Below are 19,680 nucleotides of genomic sequence, written 5' to 3'. Positions count from 1 at the left end.
ATTTCCTATTTCATTCTCAGAAACTACAGCAAAAAAAGCTATTTCCCATTTTGAGTTTGCTATAAAAATGAGCCCTTGAGATTCCATGGAAAGGGAATGATGCCAACTCCAGGCTGAGGTCATGGTTTTGTTTAAAGAGTCTTTGCTAATCATCCCAGTGGTGATGCAAACTCCCTGCAGAGATGCTCAAGACAGGCGTGGGCGGGAGTGCCCTCCTTCCCCGCCTCGGCTCTGGGGGGGGGGGGAGGAGCTGGACATCAGAAGGGGCCCTTTAAGGCCCTGATTCCTTCACCATGACACAAATGATTGGTGTGCGGGTAGGACCAATCAAGTCAAATCAGCAAGTGTTCTGCTAGGCAGAATGAGGGGTGTAACAAAGTAGAAAAAGAGGCCCTTCCCTACAAGCCTCCTGGGAGTCATTCTCCTCATTTGAAAAAACTCATTGAGTTGGATTCCTCCCAGAAGTACCCTAATGCAGATGAGGCTTTCTGTCTTTCCCTCCCCCAAGCATCATGCTAAACCAACTACTACAAATGAGAAACTTAAGTGAATTTGCCTTAAAAATTTTGTGCAAATTTTGTATTCAATTTTACCGATATTCCAAATTGTTTTAATGTATATATTACGGTTCTTCTCAGATATTTGAGTAAAATCAATATCCCAGAAAGATGCCCTATATTTTTCCTATGGCTTAGTGGGGCCCTGGCAGAAAGGTTTGTACTCTTGGGGGTATACATTCCCTACCAGGAAGAGCTCAGGACTGGATGATGTCTGATATCCTTTCTAGATCCAAAATTCTTTCATGGGGAGTCGGAAATAAATACTATGAGAAACAATATAGGCAGATATATTTGGATCTAAGGGCATATACATTCAACTTACTTTTTTCAAAACTCTAACCAAATAAAACACTCTGCAGACCAGATTCGCCTACTGTCAGTTCTCAAAATATATTTTCCAAAAAGTCCCTAGGGGACTCTTGATCAGGCATTTGGAAAACCTGAGATGATGTGTATAAATTATTCATAAACTATAAAACTTGATATAAACGTGAGCCATTGTCGTGGGTAGGAATAATAATCCCTGATGTCTTTGCCACACAGGATGGTTTGAATGAGATAAGGGGTACTGTTTTGTGAAATTCAGGAACTGAAGATATCAGATCAGAAGGCATGGAGATAGCTGCAAATCTCTCTCCTCCTGAGCCTCACTGCAGGTGTGTAGAGGTTCTATAACCTTTATAGCCTGGTGCAGCTGGCTGGGAAAAGATATTCTTAACCTCTTGCTTCTTCTTCCTGATAGCTCAGCCACAGGGCTGGGAGTTGTCCTGGTGCAGAAACAGCAGTAGCACCGACCGCCTCTCTCTTCCTTCACTGCGCATTCTAGGACCTCTTCCAGCAAAAGACAGATCTGACAAGGAAAAGGACACAGATTCTAAAACCTTACGAAGAGGGGCTAACCTTGCTAGACTCCTGGGTCTCTCCTGGGTCCCTATATGTGGTGTTTTTTCACAAGGACACACTGCTCTCCAAGAGACTCCATGTCCTGAACCTCTCCTGATTTGTGTCCCTATATCGAAACAAATGTGTTGGTCCAGGGTTCTGTTCTTTTGGATCCTATTGTGACAAATTAATACGATAAATTATATTTAAGGCCCTAAATTAAGAGCTTTATGAACGCAAATTCAGGTCTTATTCATGTCTATGTCCCTGTCCCTAGTTTCTGGATCACACTGGGAGGGTTGAGATGGAACTCAAAGCTGCAGTGGCAGGGTTGTAGAACACACTGGCATTTCAACAGCTCCCTTTATTCACTCAAAAACTATTTGAGCACATACTATGAGCAGGGCAGTGGCTCTCCAACTTCGGTGAACTTCAGCATCACCTGGAGGGCTTGTTGAAACACAAGGTTCTGAAGCATGGGCTCCGATGCGGGAGGTCCGGGTGATCCCTGGAACATGCATCCGTAACAGATTCCAGGTGGCTGGCGCCGCTGGTCCGGGAACACACTTAGAGGGCCACTGGTGCGGGGCATGGCAGGAGCGAGTCCCTGACCGCACAGCCGCACAGTCCGGGGGTCACGTCCCATCCAGGCGGGCCGGGCGGGCCGGGCGGCGGACACGCAGACCCGGGAGGCCCCTGGCGCGGCTGTCCGCGGCCGCCCCGGGGGCCGGGCGCAGGCTGAGAGGCGGGACGCGCGGCGCGGCCGCGGGCGGGCGGCGGGGGAGGAGCCGGCCGGGGCTCGCCGGGCGGCGGCGGCGCGGAGCTCGGAGGGAGCCGCCCCCGGACGCCCCCGCGCGGGCGCTCGGCGCGGGGCTGGGCGGGGCGCCGCGACCCCCGTCCCTCGCGGCCCGCCCGGCGCGCTCGCCGCCCCGCCCGCCGCAGTCGCCGCCGCGCGAGTGGCCCGGCCCGCGGCGTGGGCGCCCGCAGCCCGACCATGGCCCAGCCCGCGGAGCAGGCGCGGCGCGGGCCCGAGGCGGCCGTGCAGATCCGCGTCGCCATCCAGGAGGCCGAGGACGCGGAGGAGCTGGAGGACGAGGAGGAGGCCGCGGGGGCGCGCGGCGCCGGGGGCCCGGGCCGGTACCTCAGCCCCGGCTGGGGCAGCGCGAGCGAGGAGGAGCCGAGCCGTGGGCACAGGTAGGCGCGGCGCGGCCGGCGGAGGGCCCGGGCCCGGGCCGCGCGCGTGCGGGGAGCTGGCGGCCGACGGCCCGCGGCCGCGCCACGGGGAGCCAGCCCGCCGCCCGGGCAGCCCCGGCGTCCCGCCGAGCCACGCCGCCCTCGCCGGCGCCCGTCCGCAGCCCGGCAACCCCGCCGGGATCCCAGGGCGGCGCGGAGCCGAGGGCAGGAGGGTGGCGTGTTCTGGGATCCAGGAGGAAGGTTTTCACGGGCCATCCTCGCCAGCCCCTCCTCTGGCGGAGACGTTCCCTCCGTGAGCGCCCCTAAACACCCCCCAAAGCCCGTGCCTCTGAGGCTGGGCCACCTCCCCGTGCGAGTGGTCCCCCAGCCTACTGCCGTCCTCGCCGTCTGCTCTTCAGTCCAGCTGGCTTGGCTCTGTCTCTGTCTCCCGGTGGTAGCAGGCCAGGCACAGCTGGCACCTGCGGACCGGGGATTCCAGGAGTGATTTCACGGTGGAGAGAGCGCCCTTTCCCTGATTTGAGATGCGTACAGGGCTTGCTGCCTTACAGCCTCCTCCTTGAGGGATTCCCATTTTCACCTAGCTCTGCCCACCTGACATCTGTGCCTGCATCATCATCTTGCTGCTTGGGCATGGGGTCCTGGGTTCGGGGTAGTGAGCTGGTATGGCACCTGTCTACCCTTGCCCTTGGGTCCTGAGCTTTGTCCTTAGTCACCTTAGGTTTGTGTACGCTAACGCCCAGGCCCTTCAGGACTGTGGTTTGATTTCTGCTGTTGAAAGAAGATACAGTGTGGAGTATCCATAGAAATGAGAGTAGGGGGTCTGGCCTGGTAGCTCATGCCTGTAATTCCAGCACTTTGGGAGGCTCAGGCGGGAGCATTGCTTTGAGGCCAGGAGTTTGAGGTTGCAGTGAGCTATGATGAGGCCACTGCACTCTAGCCTGGAGGACAGAGTGAGACTCCATCTCAAAAATAAATAAATAACATAAATAAATAGGAAAGAAAGAAAAGAGAGTAAGGAAATGACAACTTGCAAATTCTGCTAAATGCCAATAGGCATTTTTTCTGGGACTTTTTTCTGGGACTCTGTCACAGGCTTTTAGCCATTAAGGCTCTGCAGGATTATTCCTTGGCAGACATATGCCCACTTCAGAGGAGGAATACTAAACCAAGGGTATAAGAATACTGGGGCCAGAGCCATTCTCCAGAACTGGCCGGCCCTTCCCCACTTGAAAGGGTCAGACTTTGGGACCCAGAGATTCAGGGCAGAGCAGTAGAGACAAATATTGGAGAGGAAAAGTGCAGCCCAGCCATGTAGGGTGGGAAAGCTAGACCGCAGGGTATGACACAGTAGATATATCAGCGTTTTATGTACTAAAAAGCCTGATTCGTTCAGCTCTGTGCTAAGTACTGAGAGCATACAAATGATGAACCCGTAGTCACTGACAGTTCAGTCTTGAGAAGGCAGTCACCTAGTCAGTAATTTCAGAGTTCATGAAAAATAGCCCTGAGTGGTTTATCCTTGTGACTTTATTTGCCTGTGACTGTGGCTAAAAGCCATCCCTATTGTGAGGGCTAAATTTTTGCGATTGTATCATTAGCCAGGATTAAAGCCCTACTTACTTCTGGGGCCTGAAAAGATCCCCTATGGAGGTCTAGGGGAAACTGATCCTCAATATGAGTGGGCCCCTTGCCTTCACCTTTGGTACTCTCCCTCCAGAGCTGCCCTTCTGCCCCAGCTCCAGTGGCTTGAGTCTCGTGGAGCATTCGGTCTGAAGCACTTCCTGCTGCCCACTGGCATAGAGTTGACCCCAGAAAACCCCTGGGGCTCTTCAGGGGAGTGGAGCCGACAGAGCCCCACAGGCAGGCATCCAAGCACAAGGAGATGCAGCCAAGAGCAGGATCCACAGTGTACCCTGTCTGGGCACAGCCTGGCAAGGCGGTAGCCACCACCTTATGTGAACGTTCTCAGCTCCTGGAGCCTCCAAGAGAAAGCCCACGTTCCTAAATCTCTTTAAGATGTGACACCCACCCATATCATGCCCTCAGCCCATTGCTTCCTTCCTGCCTGGCTTAACAATTCCTGCTCCCGTAGTGCCATCTAGTTCCCTGCGCACAGGGGGCTGTTTGGTGTCTACATTTCTCTGCCCTCCCACCTCTAGGTCCTCTGATTGAAGTCCAGTCAGCTTTTACAACTTCACTGCTTCTTCCCCACCGCCCCCGGCCCCACTCAGAGCTGGATGTGTTTCCTCTCCTCTGTGCTGCTGTAGGTTTTACACCTAGCGCTTACCACGGTCATAATTCTGTAGTTCTGTTCCTTCGCAGGAATAGGAGCTCTGTGAACTCAGGAACCATGCTTGCTTCATTCTCACTGTATCTTCAGCACCTAGCACAGCACCTGGCACATAGTAGGTGCTCTGTACATATTTATTGAATGAATGCATATCCCTGTCATTGCACCAGCTCCGCTCTGTTAAAATCTTTGTGTTTCTCCTCCACTAGACAGTGAGATCCTTGAAGGCAGCTGCCCTGTCTTAGTTCTCTCCCTGTCTTCATACCTAGCCCGATACCTGGCTTACACCAGGGGAACAAGGAATAAATTCACAATAAGAAGTCTTTACAACCTCTAAATGTTCAATGGTCTTTCCCCCACATCTTACTCATTAAAAACCGGTCTTCCCTTTTATTCTCACCTTCTTAACACAAAAATTTCCAAACGTAAAGAAAATGTGAAAAAATAGTATTGGGAGCATTTGTATAGCCATATCCATCCAGATTTAACAGTTGTTAATATTTTGCCATATTTGTTTGACGTATTTATAATGTGTACGGTTACCCCTGAACTATTTGAAAGTATGTTGTACACAAGACTTATATCTTAGGTACTTCATTTTGTAACTCTTAATAATGACATTCCCCCAAAAGCCGTAACACTATTATTGCAACTAAGAAAATTAACAATTCCATAATATAATCCTTAAAATAATCTAATAGCCAAATTTCACATTCAAATTTCCCCCAGTTATTCCACAGTTGTCTTTTATAGCTGTTTCTTTTCCCCCCTCAAACCAGAGTACAATCCGGGTTGAGGCATTTGCCTATATGTCTCTCTAGAATCGTTTAATCTAGGACATTGCCACCATTTTCCTCCCTAATGCTTTGCTATTTTGGGTATAAGAGGCCAGCTGTCTCTTTGAATGTCTCATATTTTGTATTGGTCTGATGTTCTGGTGGTCTCGTTTAACTTATTCCTTTGTGTACTGCCATGTGCTTTGTATAAACTGGAAGTTAGGGCTAAGGACTGGATGGATTGAGTTTAAACATTTTGGTAAGAACACCTCATAGGCCATGCCTTGGACTTTACACTGCATCGCCTCAGGAGGCATCACCGTCAGTGATACTAAATTTGACCATTTAGTACGGAGATTTCTCCATCCTACAGGTATGTCTTTCCCTTTTCAGTTAACAAGTCATTTGTGGGCTCTTGTCCTTCATTCTGTTAATGTGATGTATTACATTTATTGATTTGCATATGTTGAATCAGCCTTGCATCTCAGGGATAAATCCGATATGCTCATGGTGAATGATCCTTTTAGTATGCTGTTGAATTCAGTTTGCTAGTATTTTGCTGAGGATTTTGCATGTGTTCATGTGGGCTTGTAATTTTTTTGTGTGTGTGTCCTTGTCTGGCTTTGATATCAGGGTAATGCTGGCCTCATGAAATGAGCTTGAAAGTATTCCCTCCTCTTCACATTTTTAAAAGAGTTTGAGAAGGACGGGTATTAATTCTACTTTAAATATTTGGTAGAATATTTCAGCAGTGAAGCCATCAGGTCTTGGGCTTTTCTTTGATGGGAGGTTTTTAATTACTGATTCGGTCTCCTTACTCATTATTAGTCTGTTCAGATTTTCTATTTCTTCATAATTCAGTCTTGGTAGGTTGCCGGTTTCTAGGAATTTATTCATTTCTTCCAGGTTATCCAGTCTTGTGAATATTCTTTCACCTGTGACCTTTCACCTGATGGTTTTAGCATCCATTAATGAGCCTTTCCTCAGCCAGTTACTTCATCGTGGGTTGCAAATTGGTGATTTTCTTATTTTCTCATTCTTTGTACATTTATTAGCAGGCATTCTTTTGTTAAAGAAAAGAAAAGGAGCTTTGCCTTATCATCTGGATTGAATGAGAGTTCTTCCTAAAGAGGCCAAAGAGATCATTGGATATAATAGTCACACCAAACAATTTAAGTGAGGGTCTTCCCTCAAGCTTACACTCTCCCTCTCTCTGTGATCATGGATTTTTACTTATTCACTTTCATAATTAGTCACAGTCATTACCCTTGACACTCACAATGTCTGTACTGCAGCTGGGGGAGCCTCAGCAAGTTGACTTCAGTGTGTCCTGTTGGAGCATTAGTTGAGCACCTCCTTGCTTTCTGGTACTAGACATTCCAGGCTTATACTTTTCCTACTCCAGTCATGGAATCCAGCCATTTCCACAGGAATCCCTAGTTTTTCAAATGCTAGTAGGAGAAAGTATTTAGAAACCAAGACCTGCAATTAAGAGTGCTAACTTCTGCTGAGGCATCATTTCTGGCCTTTAATGGACAAAGCTAAGAAATATATGTTTTTTAAAAAATAAATTTATATTGATAAGTCCAGTTCATATTTAACCTCACATGGTTTTTACTGTTTGCTTCTTTTAATTTTTACACTGAAAATCTTGATTCATAATAACATTAACATATTTACCTATTTGCCTTGTTTTACAGTGTATAAAAATGATTCAAAATTATATTAATAGGAGTAATAAAAACCATTAAGCACACTTGCTTTTCATTTAACAAACACAGTCATCTAGATTTCTTTCTTTCTGTGATGTTTGAGGGACATTGCATAGGCTTTCTTTTCTCTGCTCTGGGTAATGATAATGAAAGTCTCCTTTTATCAATGCCAATTTTGTGCCAGAATTGGAACTAAGTGCTATCGCTATGTGTTATCTCTACTCCATGCCACAAACCATTATTTAGACCTGCAGAGACATCCACTAGTGGTAGTCATTTTCCAGGCCTTAGGGAATGTGCCAGAACAGCATGACAGAAGAAAACAGGGTCAGAAAGGAAGGTCATGATCTCTGTAATGAAAATAAGAACCTGTGGGCCACCCAAGCACGGGATGTACCCTTTGCTAGCGGCATCCAAAATGTGGTTGTTCCTGTGATGTCTTTTCCAAAGTTGAGAACATACCTGTGTATGTTTTCAACCTGTCTCAGTGAAAAACCTTTGTCTTTTGAATCTGCCCACATGCTTTTATAGTGCGTTATCAGTTTGGTTGCCCTTTTTGAACCATTTCAGATTCATTGTCTAGTTTTAGAGGTGAGTCAAAAGAAACTTCACATAGATGAGACTGGACTCAGGTGTTTTTCATACATAATGTTTCTCCTTTGTGTTCAGTACCTTCCTTCTTGGTATCCACCATTTTCCTGGTCTTTGTGGTCAAAACACCATAATAGATTGTATGCAAGGTTAGATGATGAGTCTAAGAAATCTTTCCTGGGTTGAAAGTCATAGAAAGGATCTCATTATTCCAACATTTTAGTTTGAATATTTTCATTTTGGAAGGTATCATTTGATTAACCACTCAATTAGTGTGTCCAGATTAGCTTGGTATTTTTACAGGAAAAGCAGCTTTGGAGGTTTTATGCTGCAGATCATTTACAAATATAGATATTTTAACACTGATTCATGAGACCTGATTATCTGTTTTAAAATGTACCCCTTATTTCTACCCTTTGTTTTCATTTCTACCAGTTTTATAGCTGTAACAAAGACCTCATCACCATTTCCAATTTATGATTTTTTATTAAAAAAATCTTAAGTGTAAAACCTTTTCAAGGCTTCTCGAAAGTCCACAAAGAACAAATTTATCAGTAACCATACTTCCTCCCTCAAAGGATCTTGATTAGTGTAATTTGTCCTTACAGAAACTATTTGCTTTATATTGATGATGCTTTTAAAATTCCTGCTAGGAATTCATACTAGCAAGGCTCTGGGATGGTAATAGAATGAAAAAAAAACAATATGAATCCTGCCCTCAACTGAGGGTTCAGGGTGCTAATAAGATATGCACACACGTAACCATGATACAAATATAGGCAAGCGTTAGGAGAAGTAGAAGTGATTTCCCTCCTGGGAGAGTTGCATTTGAGATCGGCCTTGATGTGTGGCTAGGATTTGGACCTGAGAAAGAGGTGCGAGACACTCATAGAGACAGGAACAGTGTACACAAAGGCGTAGATGCTTAACAGGGAGCTATCCTTCTGTTTGCCTGGAGCAAAGGATTTGAAAAGAAATAGATGGAAGTAAGCTTAGAAGCTGGTTATAGCCAGATTCTAAGCAAATCTGAATAAGGAGCTAGGGACTTTGGATTTTATGTAATAGGAGATAGAAAACCTTTTATTGTTATTATTAGAATAGAGCAGTGGCATATTATAGCTGTTCTTCACAACATGTAATACGGCACAGAGTAATGTAACATGGAGGAGGCCGTAACCCCAAATACAACATGGGGGTGGCAGGAGGTGGGAAGACGGAACCCTTGAAAGGCTCTGCTTGGGAACTCTGCCAAGGATGCAAGAGTAAAAAGGGGTGCAGATATCTGAGAGGTCATTTAAATTCTTCCTTTAGAGCAATTTGCCAGCCTCTCTGCCTGTCAGTGAGAAGTAGCAGGCAACTTACCATGTACATTCAAGGGGGAAGAAAAGAAACGAGATTATTTTCTAAAGGAATTGAGTGGACTCACCGTGGAGATCGAGGGGTGCTACGGCAGCGCTGGTAGTTGGGGAGTCCAGCCTTCCCCTCTTGAGTGTAGGCCCCGATACAATGACTCCCTGCCTGTTCCCCTTCACTCCAGAGTGAAGCCTGCACTTGGCACACCCCACACGTGTGCTTAGAGCCGGCGAGGGAGAAAACCAATGGGAATAGACAATGGCAGAGGGAACCCACACAACCCACCAAGAAAAAGCAATCCAGACCTTCTGTCTTCAAAATGAATGGCCTCAAGTGTGGGCTATGTATATAGTGACTTTCTTCCAAAGAGCATAGTATGGAAGTGGGGAAAAAGGAGTAATTTTACAGGGGACAGATCTGACAAACATTACCTCAGACAGGTGATCGGGGTTAACATCCATGATGATAATTCACGTGGATAGTATGTACCCTGATATGATGTGCTGAGCGTGGAAATTCCCCTCTATGGTCTTCCTCCCCACAACCCACAATCCCAGTCTACTTATGACAAAACACATCAGACAAGTCCCAGCTGAGGGACATTCCCCAGAATACCTAATCAGTACTTGTCAACACTGTCAAGGTCATCAAAAACAAGGGAAGTCTGAAAAACTGTCACAGCCGAGAGGACCCTAAGGAGACGTGACAACTAAATGTAATGTGTTATCCTGGATGGGGTCCTGCTGCAGAAAAAGGGACATTAGGAAAAAAACTAAGGAAATTTGAATAAAGTATACACTTTAGCTAATAATAATGTATAATTATTAGTCCATTAGTTGTAATGAATGTACCATACTAATGTTAAGATACTAATAATAGAGCAAGCCTGGGGTATATATGGGAACTCTCTGTACGAATTTCACAACTTCTCTGTAAATCCAAAACTATTGTAAAATAAATGTATTCAAAATTTTTTAATAAAGAAAAAAGTGAATTGTTCATTAGTTACTGAATAAAATCAGTGTCATGAAAGTTATATGGAAGAACCAATCCCAGAGGATAGGAGGTGATGACATTGAAAACAAAAGACTAAAAAATATATATTATAATTACAGTAGTACCCTGAGAGAGAATTTAAGATATTGCATCCCCAAAACAAGAACGAGCATCTCTTGGAAAGAAACAATCTGAGGACCCAAAGGAGTTCTTAGAAATTAAACAAATAATGATTGAAATTTAAAAATTCAGTAGGAGAGGTTGGAATATGGTTTAAAGGAAATCTTTTAGCGTGTAAATTAAAGACAAAGGCAGATAATATGAAAGAAAAAACAAACATAGAGGTTTATAAACATCAATCCAGGTAATCAGTCACCTAATAGGACTTTAAGAAATGTAATCTTAGCAAATGACTTCACCCTGCAGGGAACAATGCTGGCACAGTCATAATAATAAAATATGACTGGCTTTCAATTTTCACTTATCTATCTATAGACAAAATATGGAATATTAGTTATAGAATAGAATGAAACATTACAACCATGGCAAGATGAAATAAAAGTATGTCTAATAGAATTTGGAAGGTTGGAAATGGAAGCAGAGGTAGAGGAGGAGGTAGGACAATAATATGTGCATCATATATAATGAGGAATTGAAAAATATTGTTCAATATTGATGGAATAAGAAACCGTTTTAGGTGTATTAATTAAAAACACAAACGGAAAGCTAATAGAGAAACTAAAAATAAAAGAAAATTTTAAAAATTGGAAGAAGGGGTTTGGGCCGTAATTCCCAAGTCCTTATTTTATGTAATAGGACTTAAATAGAGAATGTCTAAAGTTGATACGTGAAAAATAAGCATATTTTATAGAGCTGTGAGACAACTCTCCTAAGAACTAAATGGTTGAACAGAGGTTGCTTCTGTGGAGGAAGGGGAGAGTGGGAATTGTTGATTTCTTTATAAATTCCCTACTATTTTATTTTCATTTTTGCTATGTATATTTATTACTTTAATTTTTTAGGATCATTTTTTGATGCGCTATTAATAGTGCCTAATGTAGCAGTAATGAGGATGGCTGGACTGGAAAGGAGAGAACAGGGGAGATGCTGCAGAATGAAATCAACACTCGATGACTGACGAGGTGCGGGGACAAAAGAGAGGGCTAAGGACGCGTCCCAGGTTTTGAGCTTAAGGGCATAGAGGGGTGAGCGGGGAAAGTACTTGCGTAGGTTGGCAGGGAAGATATATGGTTAGCAGAGGATGGTTGTAATTGACAAAAAGTTGACAATACTCATTTAAAGGATAGACACTTTAATGTTCATAAAGGATACGGAATATTTTCCTTTCCTTCCCTGCTAGAGGACAGTGGTGTCGTCGTAGCTCACTGCAGCCTCAAACTCCTGGGCTCCAGTGTTCCTCCTTGCCTCAGCCTCCTGAGTAGCTGGGACTTCAGGCGTGCACCACCATGCCCAGCTAATTTTTCTATTTTTTGTAGATACAGGATCTTGCTGTTGCTCAGGCTGCAGAATCTTTTCATTGTCAAAGGCTGCTATACAAACCAGGAAACAGTGCAGCATGCTCCCAGATATAATAGAGGCTTTCTGGCTCCTCTGAGGTTCCCCTTTGGAGATGCACAGCTGCTGATGACAGAACCCATGCAAAGGGAGGAGTCCTCCAAGTGCAAGAACTTCACCTCTATGCTTTAATAGGAGTTTCATGTCACCTCTGCAGTACCACCCACCTGTTTGAAATCTCTGCCTGTCTGCTCACTGGATGCATATAACTGATGCAGAGTCACCCTTGATACATTATGGATTTACTATGAGACTGTAAAAGGAAGGTCAGATTGCCAGAAAGAATGTCCATTGGCAGGCCCAGGCTTCAGTCCTGCCTGAAGTCAGGTCCTGCAGAGGGTGATAAGGTTGATTGTGGACATATTGAATTTGATGACATATCAGATTATTCTAGTGGAAATGTCTGGCAGGCAGGTATGAATTGAGGGCTGGAGCTCAGGAGGAGAGGAAAGTTGGGAGCAGGTGGGGAGAAGAGAGGCAGATTTGAACTAGATGAGTTTATAGGGGCTGAAGTGTAGAGGTTGCCAAGGGATAAAGAATCAGGGATAGACTTTGGGGGAATACCTACATTTAGAATTGGGGGGAGAAAGAAAAGAAAGAATGATACATCAAGGTAAATACATCAATAAGGTATTTTAAAAACCATTTCCAGGCTGCCTACAGGCAAATAACTAAAAATCTACATTTTGTAATCAACCAATGCCTATATTTCATACTAATTATAATTTCTGAATTTGAAAAATTATTAAATAGACTTATTTAGTTTTTTCTCTACTGCCAGAATATTCAATATTTCTCCTCATTTTGAGTATCCATAGTTGCTTTTTTTTTTTTTTGAGGCTGAGAGCCAGTGAAAATTTCATTGAAGAACATATATGTATATTCCTTTTCCTGCTTTAAATGATCACAGTAATAGTTCCTGTTGACATTATTGGCTGTGACATTATTGAGCTGCTAAACCAACCCCTATAACCACCTACTTATAGATTTCAGTTAACTTCTAATGGCATCAACTAGCTTGTGGACAATCCACAAGTTCTCTAAATATTTATGGTTTTAAAATTTGTACAGTCTCCTTAATGAAAGATTAACTTACCTAAAGAGGCTTTTCTTGGGATTGCTTTGGCCTTTTCTCCTGTCCTAACATTCTCAGAGAGAGGGCGAGGGGAAGTCCGTCCAGGTGGTCATAGGCTCCATTTAGAAGGGCCTCGGTGATGGGTTGTGTTTCCAGGTTCTGGTAAAACATGGAGCTTACTGTGAGTGCTGACTTTGGAGACAGCGAGTTGGAATTTAAATCCTAGATCTGCCTTTTGTGAATGAGGAAAGGAATTTAAATGTCACTTAATAAGCTCTAAGGGTAAGCCAGGCACTGTTCTAGGCATCTCCATGTGTTAATTCATTGAATCTTCACAACAATCCCGTCAGGATAGGGACTGTCCTGATCCTCAGTTTACAGGTAACGGAAATGAGGTCCAGCACAGTGGTGTTCCTGCCTGAATTCACCCAGCTAGTGAAGGACAATACAGGTTGAGCATCCCTAATCCTAAAATCTGAAATGCTCCAAAATCCAAAACTTTTTGAGAGCCAACATGATGCCTCAGATGGTGGCTGAAATAGTGACACCTTTGTTATCTGATAGTTCAGTGTATGCAAACTTTTGTTTCATTACAAAATTATTTAAAGTAATATATATAATCGCCCTCAGGCTATCTGTATAAGGTATATATGACGAAAATGAATTTTGTGTGCAGACTTGGGTCCTGTCCCCAGGGTACCTCATTATGTATTCTGCAAATATTCCCAAATCTCAAAAGACACCAAATCTGAAACACTTCTGGTCCCAGGCATTTTGGATAAGGATACTCAGCCTGTACCAGCATTAGAACCCAGGCAGTCTAACTCCAGAACAGGACTCTTAGAGTCAGCAGCCCTAGGAAACTCCACTGGGTCACACCTGAGCTGGACTCCTCCAAGCCAGTGATCACATGGCCACAGAGGGATAGGTTTTGTACCCACTGGCTAAGAAGTCACGCTTTTGTTTTGTAACAGGGATGGAGGATCTAGTTACTCTGCTATATTGTCTTCTAGAAATCAGGATTTGGGAGGATGGAATAGGGAGGGGAGAATAAGGTATGTGAAAAGCGTTTTGCCAGTGGCAGAGCACCATGTCAATGTTAGCAGAGGGTGTTATTATTTTAGTGATCCTTCATACTTGTTCAGAACAAAAGTTTGATTTCTTAGCTGGTTGGAGACAAAAGCTATTCCTCGTGGCCCTGTGGTCACCGCCTCTGAGAAGTCCAGTTCAGGTGTGACCCAGCGTGGTTCCCTAGGGCTGCCATGACAAAGTACCCCACTCTGGGTGGTTTAGAACAATAGAAATGTATTGTCCCACTGTTCTGGAGCCCCGAAGCCTGAAATCAGGTGTCACCAGCAGTGTGGTGCTCCTTCTCAGGGTTCCAGGAAGGGCTCAGTTCTGGCTTCTGGTGGCAGTCTTCGGCATTCCTTGGGTTCTGCTACATCACCCTGGGCTCTGCCTTCATCTTCAGATGATATTCTCCCTGTGAGCATGTCTGTGTCCAAATTGCCCCTTTTCGGAAGGACCCCAGTTATCTTGGGTTAGGGGTGCATCCTACTTCACTGTGACCTCATCTTAACTAATTATGTCTGCAGTGACCCTGTTTCCCAATAAGGCCACATTCTGAGGGCCTGGGGGTCAGGACTTCAGCATGTGAATTTTGGGGAGGACACAGTTCACCCTCTAACGCCTGGTGTCTCCTCTGGTCCCAGTGGCGCCACGAGTGGGGGCGAGAACGAGCGAGAGGACCTGGAGCAGGAGTGGAAGCCGCCGGACCAGGACTTGATCAAGAAGCTGGTGGATCAGATTGAATTCTACTTTTCGGATGAAAACCTGGAGAAGGACGCCTTCCTGTTAAAGCACGTGAGGAGGAACAAGCTGGGATATGTGAGCGTCAAGCTACTCACGTCCTTCAAAAAGGTGAGGCCTGGTTCCCACAAGCTGCTTCACAGATTTCAGGGGTGTCTTGGGTTGTCGTTCTGAACAATTTTTTACCTCCTCGAAACCTGGTGATTAGCAGTTTTTAAAAATTAAATCTGAGGCCTGAAAAAGAGAAAAATGGCCAAGAGAAGGGATTCAGGATTGTTATTAAGAGTCTGCTCCCACACTGTAAAAAGGGTCCTAGGCAAAGGGACAGACCTCAGCTGGCAGCAGTTACGAAACAATATTACTTGTGCTTAGGAAAGTTCAGGCACTCCTGCCAGGCGAGTGGGTGGCCAGAGGATGCTGGGCCCAGACAAGGGGACTCACAGGCCTTGAGAGACACCTGCCAGGCCTAGAATTCTGTGAAATCCAAACTTTGCATCTGTCAAGTTGAGTAAATAAGAGGAGAGAATGAGCACCCAGAACTCTGGGAGATGAGCCTTCTCCACGACCCAGCATGCTCCGCTGTGTGTGATGCCATCGTCCTCGTCTACACAGCAGAGATAGGAGATGTCTAAGAACAGCTGCTGTCTGGGCAGCAGACTGACTGCTTGTCCCTGCTGTGGGTCGATCCAGTCTCTGGGCTGTGAACTCTCTGCTTCTCAGAGAGTTAACAGACCAGTCGGAATAAGAACTTCGCGTGTCCCCTGAGGGAAGTGCATTTACTAGAATGGAAAAGCACCACATGGCCTGTTGCATAACGGGATGCGTAACAAGTGGGGCCCAGCCAAGCTGTCTGTGTACTTTGTCAGAGAGCACTGGAGGAGAGCTTTTCTCCTTGGAGCTCCTCCTGCCTCGCCCACTGGTATACTCTGTCCTCCTCTCTCACTCTCTGTCCTTTATTCATTCATCAGATGTATTCATTGTGTTTGCTGTTAGGTGCAGAATGTACAAAATGAATATGGTATTCCCCTTGCCTTTGAAAAGCTCACAGTCCAATAAAGGGGAGAGATCGGTGAGAGATTATAGTATGACCACAGATAGAATGAAAAAGAGAACAAGGTACTGTTGGGAGCGAGTTGATCAGAGCAACTCTTCCTGCCTGGAGAATGGAAAAGTCTTCCCAGAGATGGTGACACTGAAGTGGATCTTGGAGGATGAGTAGGGGTTTTCAGGGTACAGGAGAAGGGAAGGGGCATTTCAATGTCCAGAGAACAGTGAGCAGGTGTTTGGAGGGATCCCAAAATGAGCAGCCAGTGGAATTAACCTGCAGATTTCTTTATTCCTCCTCAGGGACCCCAAGAGTCAAGAGTCAATCTGTTTTTCTTTTGTTTTTATGCTGCCATTTAAAGATCTATGCAGGAATATTCTTTGTTGGAAACCAACTGCAGAGTAGAGACAGACTCCCTGACACGAGAGCAAACACGTTGTTCTTTCTAGAGCGTTTCCTGTTATTCACAAAAGGAAACATATATGACGAAGGTAACAAACGCAGGGAAATTATAAAGTTTCTGAAAATCTTACGGAGTTCTTCTAGTGATTGCACAAGGACCAAAGTTCCCGGGCTCCTTTTCTTAGGAGGTACCTGGACACTCCTTGTGAAGGGTCACAGACACAGGCCTCGGATGCTGAGGCTGAGACCGAGATCTCCCACTTGCTGCTGGCTGCGGAGGGACGTTCAGCCCTTGCCGGAGCCTGCTCCTCTCCAGACAGCATGTGGTCTTCCACAGACCTCTCCAGCCCTCTGAGCAAAGCAGCGCTTTGCTTCCCTAGGTGCTCTTTGCTCAGGCTGCAGGCTTGGGGGGCAGTTCCTTTTCCTCTCCTGAGTGCTCCATCCCCAGCAGTTTTTGGAGAAGGCTCCACCATATTCCATCCCCAGAAGAGCTATCGCCTGGCTTTCTCACCATCTTCCTCTGACCTGCAGTTATTCATATCGTCCTTACTCTTTCTGGACTCTGAATGGACTCTGTTTGCCTGAAATCCACCCCGTTGCCTGAGCCAGCTTCTCTGTGCCCTCGGCCTGTGTCGTGGTGATCAGCCCATTGCTTGTGTGTAGGTGACTCTCCTGATTCCTGCACCCCAAGCCTGAGACCGGGCCATTACCCCCTAGTGGCCCCAGGCTGGAGTGGGCAGTGCTCTCTCGAGGAGCCTGCACTGATGGCTGTCTGGGCAGGCTTCCCCGCCCTGCCCAGTCTGTGAGCCTTCCCACTTGAGTGTCATGAAATTCCTGCGTTAGGCTCAGGGACATCTGGAGTTCCCGGTTCCTTTGCAAAGCCACTACATTGGCCTGGCCTCAGAGGACTGAGGGTGATCTTGCCATTCCTGGCTCAGGTTACCCACCCCACCCACTTTCACCTTTTCTTTGAGATGACTCATTCCCCCTGGCATTCCCTTTACCAGAAGTGGGCCTCTAGAAAATTACTGTTTTACAGTATAAATATAACTTCCATATAGTGCAACATTGATACACACAATTTCCACCAAGGGAGGAGGAGGGAGGGATTATTTCTTCATTCCTCAAGAGGCCTAAATTGGATTTAATTCCAAGTTGAAATGGTCCACATAATTCTCAGGAGATATTGCTGTGAAATGTGAAAGATCTTTTGGAACCTTCCCGGTATCAGATACAGAAATGTAGAAGTACAGCTTTAGAGAAGCATTTGAATGTTAAAATCTCCAAGTCCTATTAAAATGATAGCATGTAATATCTGAAATAATGGTAGTGCATAATTATCGAGTACTCATTGTGAGCTAGTACTATTCTAAGTTTTATGTAAAAATGTGTATCTGTACATAGATATGTGTCTGTATATATTGATTCATTTAATCCTCATGACAACTCCATGAGGTAGGCACTATTAATATCTCTATTTTTGCGAGGGAAGTTGAGGCACTAAGAGGTTGAATAACTTTTCAAATTTTACTACTAGTTAGAAGTGGGCCTTGGGTTTGTGTATACAACAGCCTTGTTCCAGAGCCTGCAGGTTTAACCTCTAAACTTGTGCAGAGTTGAATATTTCCATGGTCATGGAGCGTTATATTGGACAATACTGCTCTAAACTGTGCTGCCCTCATTTGAAGTTGTAGAAAGTGGTGTGTTCATTCACTTCTTGATTCACTAGATTTTTGAGTGTTTACACATACCAGGTATGATTCTAGATACTAGTGTTACAGGGATAGGGAAGTGAGAGAGGGAGATTATAAAGTACACACAGGTGAACAAGGACACTAGGTACCATTTCAGATTTGCTTTATGTTCTTCAGGTGAAACATCTTACTCGGGACTGGAGAACCACAGCATATGCCTTGAAGTATTCAGTGACCCTTGAGTTGAATGAAGACCACCGGAAGGTGAGGAGGACCACTCCTGTCCCACTCTTCCCCAACGAGAACCTCCCCAGCAAGATGCTCCTGGTCTATGATCTCTACCTGTGCTCCAAGCTGTGGGCACTGGCCACCCCCCAGAAGAATGGAAGAGTGCAGGAGAAGGTGATGGAACACCTGCTCAAGCTCTTTGGGACCTTCGGAGTCATCTCTTCAGTGCGGATTGTCAAACCTGGGAGAGAGCTGCCTCCTGACATCCGGAGGATCAGCAGTCGCTACAGCCAAGTGGGGACCCAGGAGTGTGCCATTGTGGAATTCGAGGAGGTAGAAGCGGCCATCAGAGCCCATGAGTTCATGGTCACAGAATCTCAGGGCAAAGAGAACATGAAAGCTGTCCTGATTGGTATGAAGCCACCCAAAAAGAAAGCTCCCAAAGACAAGAACCATGACGAGGAGCCCACTACAAGCATCCATGTGAACAAGTCCCTAAACAAGAGAGTGGAGGAGCTTCAGTACATGGGTGACGAGTCTTCTGCCAACAGCTCCTCCGACCCCGAGAGCAATCCCACGTCCCCTATGGCTGGCCGGCGGCATGTGGTCACCAACAAGCTCAGCCCTTCTGGCCACCAGAATCTCTTTCTGAGCCCAAACGCCTCCCCGTGCTCCAGTCCTTGGAGCAGCCCCTTGGCCCAACGCAAAGGTGTTTCCAGAAAGTCCCCACTGGCCGAGGAAGGTAGACTGAACTGTAGCACCAGCCCTGAGATCTTCCGCAAGTGCATGGATTATTCCTCCGACAGCAGCGTCACTCCCTCCAGTAGCCCCTGGGTTCGGAGGCGCCGCCAGGCTGAGATGGGGACACAGGAGAAAAGCCCTGGTGCCAGTCCCCTGCTCTCTCGGAAGACACAGACTGCAGAGAGGTTGCCTGTAGGGGTGCTGAGGTTGCCCAGGGGCCCTGACAACACCAGAGGATTTCATGGTGGACACGAGAGGAGCAGGGCCTGTGTATAAATGCCTTCTATTTTTAATACCAGCTCCATTGAAAACTACCTTTGTTTTCAAGGTTCTGACAAATACCTGGCATGATATAGAATGGAATTCAGTCCCCTTTGAAAGATTTTGTATACATGTAGACCTCTTAATTTATATAATGGTAATATATATAAATTGTCTGGTACACTATGGTTTTAAGACCACCTTCTAGTTCAGAACACTCACTGCTCCCAGCATGGCCATTACTTTGGTGAAGCCTGTCGTGTGTGCGTGTGATGGCGCTACAGGCTGTGGGACAGAGGCTCCCTGGGGAGCAGGTTGCTTCTCTGGACACGGTTTTTCCCTGCAGTGCCTGAGCTGTCCTTGATAGGCCGTGCAGGGGCTTCCCGAGAGCCCAGAGGAGTGCCCTTGTGCAGTGGCAAGTAGTCAAGCCAATAGCATGGTGTGTTACAGGACCAATGTATGTTACCTGTCAAGTGAATAAATAATAAAACACCCA

At 45.8% G+C, this 19,680-nt stretch overlaps 1 protein-coding gene across 1 annotated transcript; it reads left to right on the top strand.

Moving 5' to 3' along the window:
• The first annotated feature begins 2,356 nt into the window (after nucleotides 1–2,356).
• Nucleotides 2,357–19,680, top strand: LARP6 (La ribonucleoprotein 6, translational regulator). The gene is made up of 3 exons (XM_020286065.2): nucleotides 2,357–2,636; nucleotides 14,717–14,924; nucleotides 18,132–19,680. The coding sequence occupies exons 1-3, from the start codon at nucleotides 2,437–2,439 to the stop codon at nucleotides 19,197–19,199; spliced, it is 1,476 nt and encodes a 491-aa protein (XP_020141654.2). The 5' UTR covers nucleotides 2,357–2,436; the 3' UTR covers nucleotides 19,200–19,680.

The sequence above is a fragment of the Microcebus murinus genome, chromosome 6 (assembly GCF_040939455.1).
Source record: "Microcebus murinus isolate Inina chromosome 6, M.murinus_Inina_mat1.0, whole genome shotgun sequence".
Lineage (NCBI taxonomy): Eukaryota > Metazoa > Chordata > Mammalia > Primates > Cheirogaleidae > Microcebus > Microcebus murinus.
This window is presented reverse-complemented; position numbering and strand designations above follow the sequence as displayed.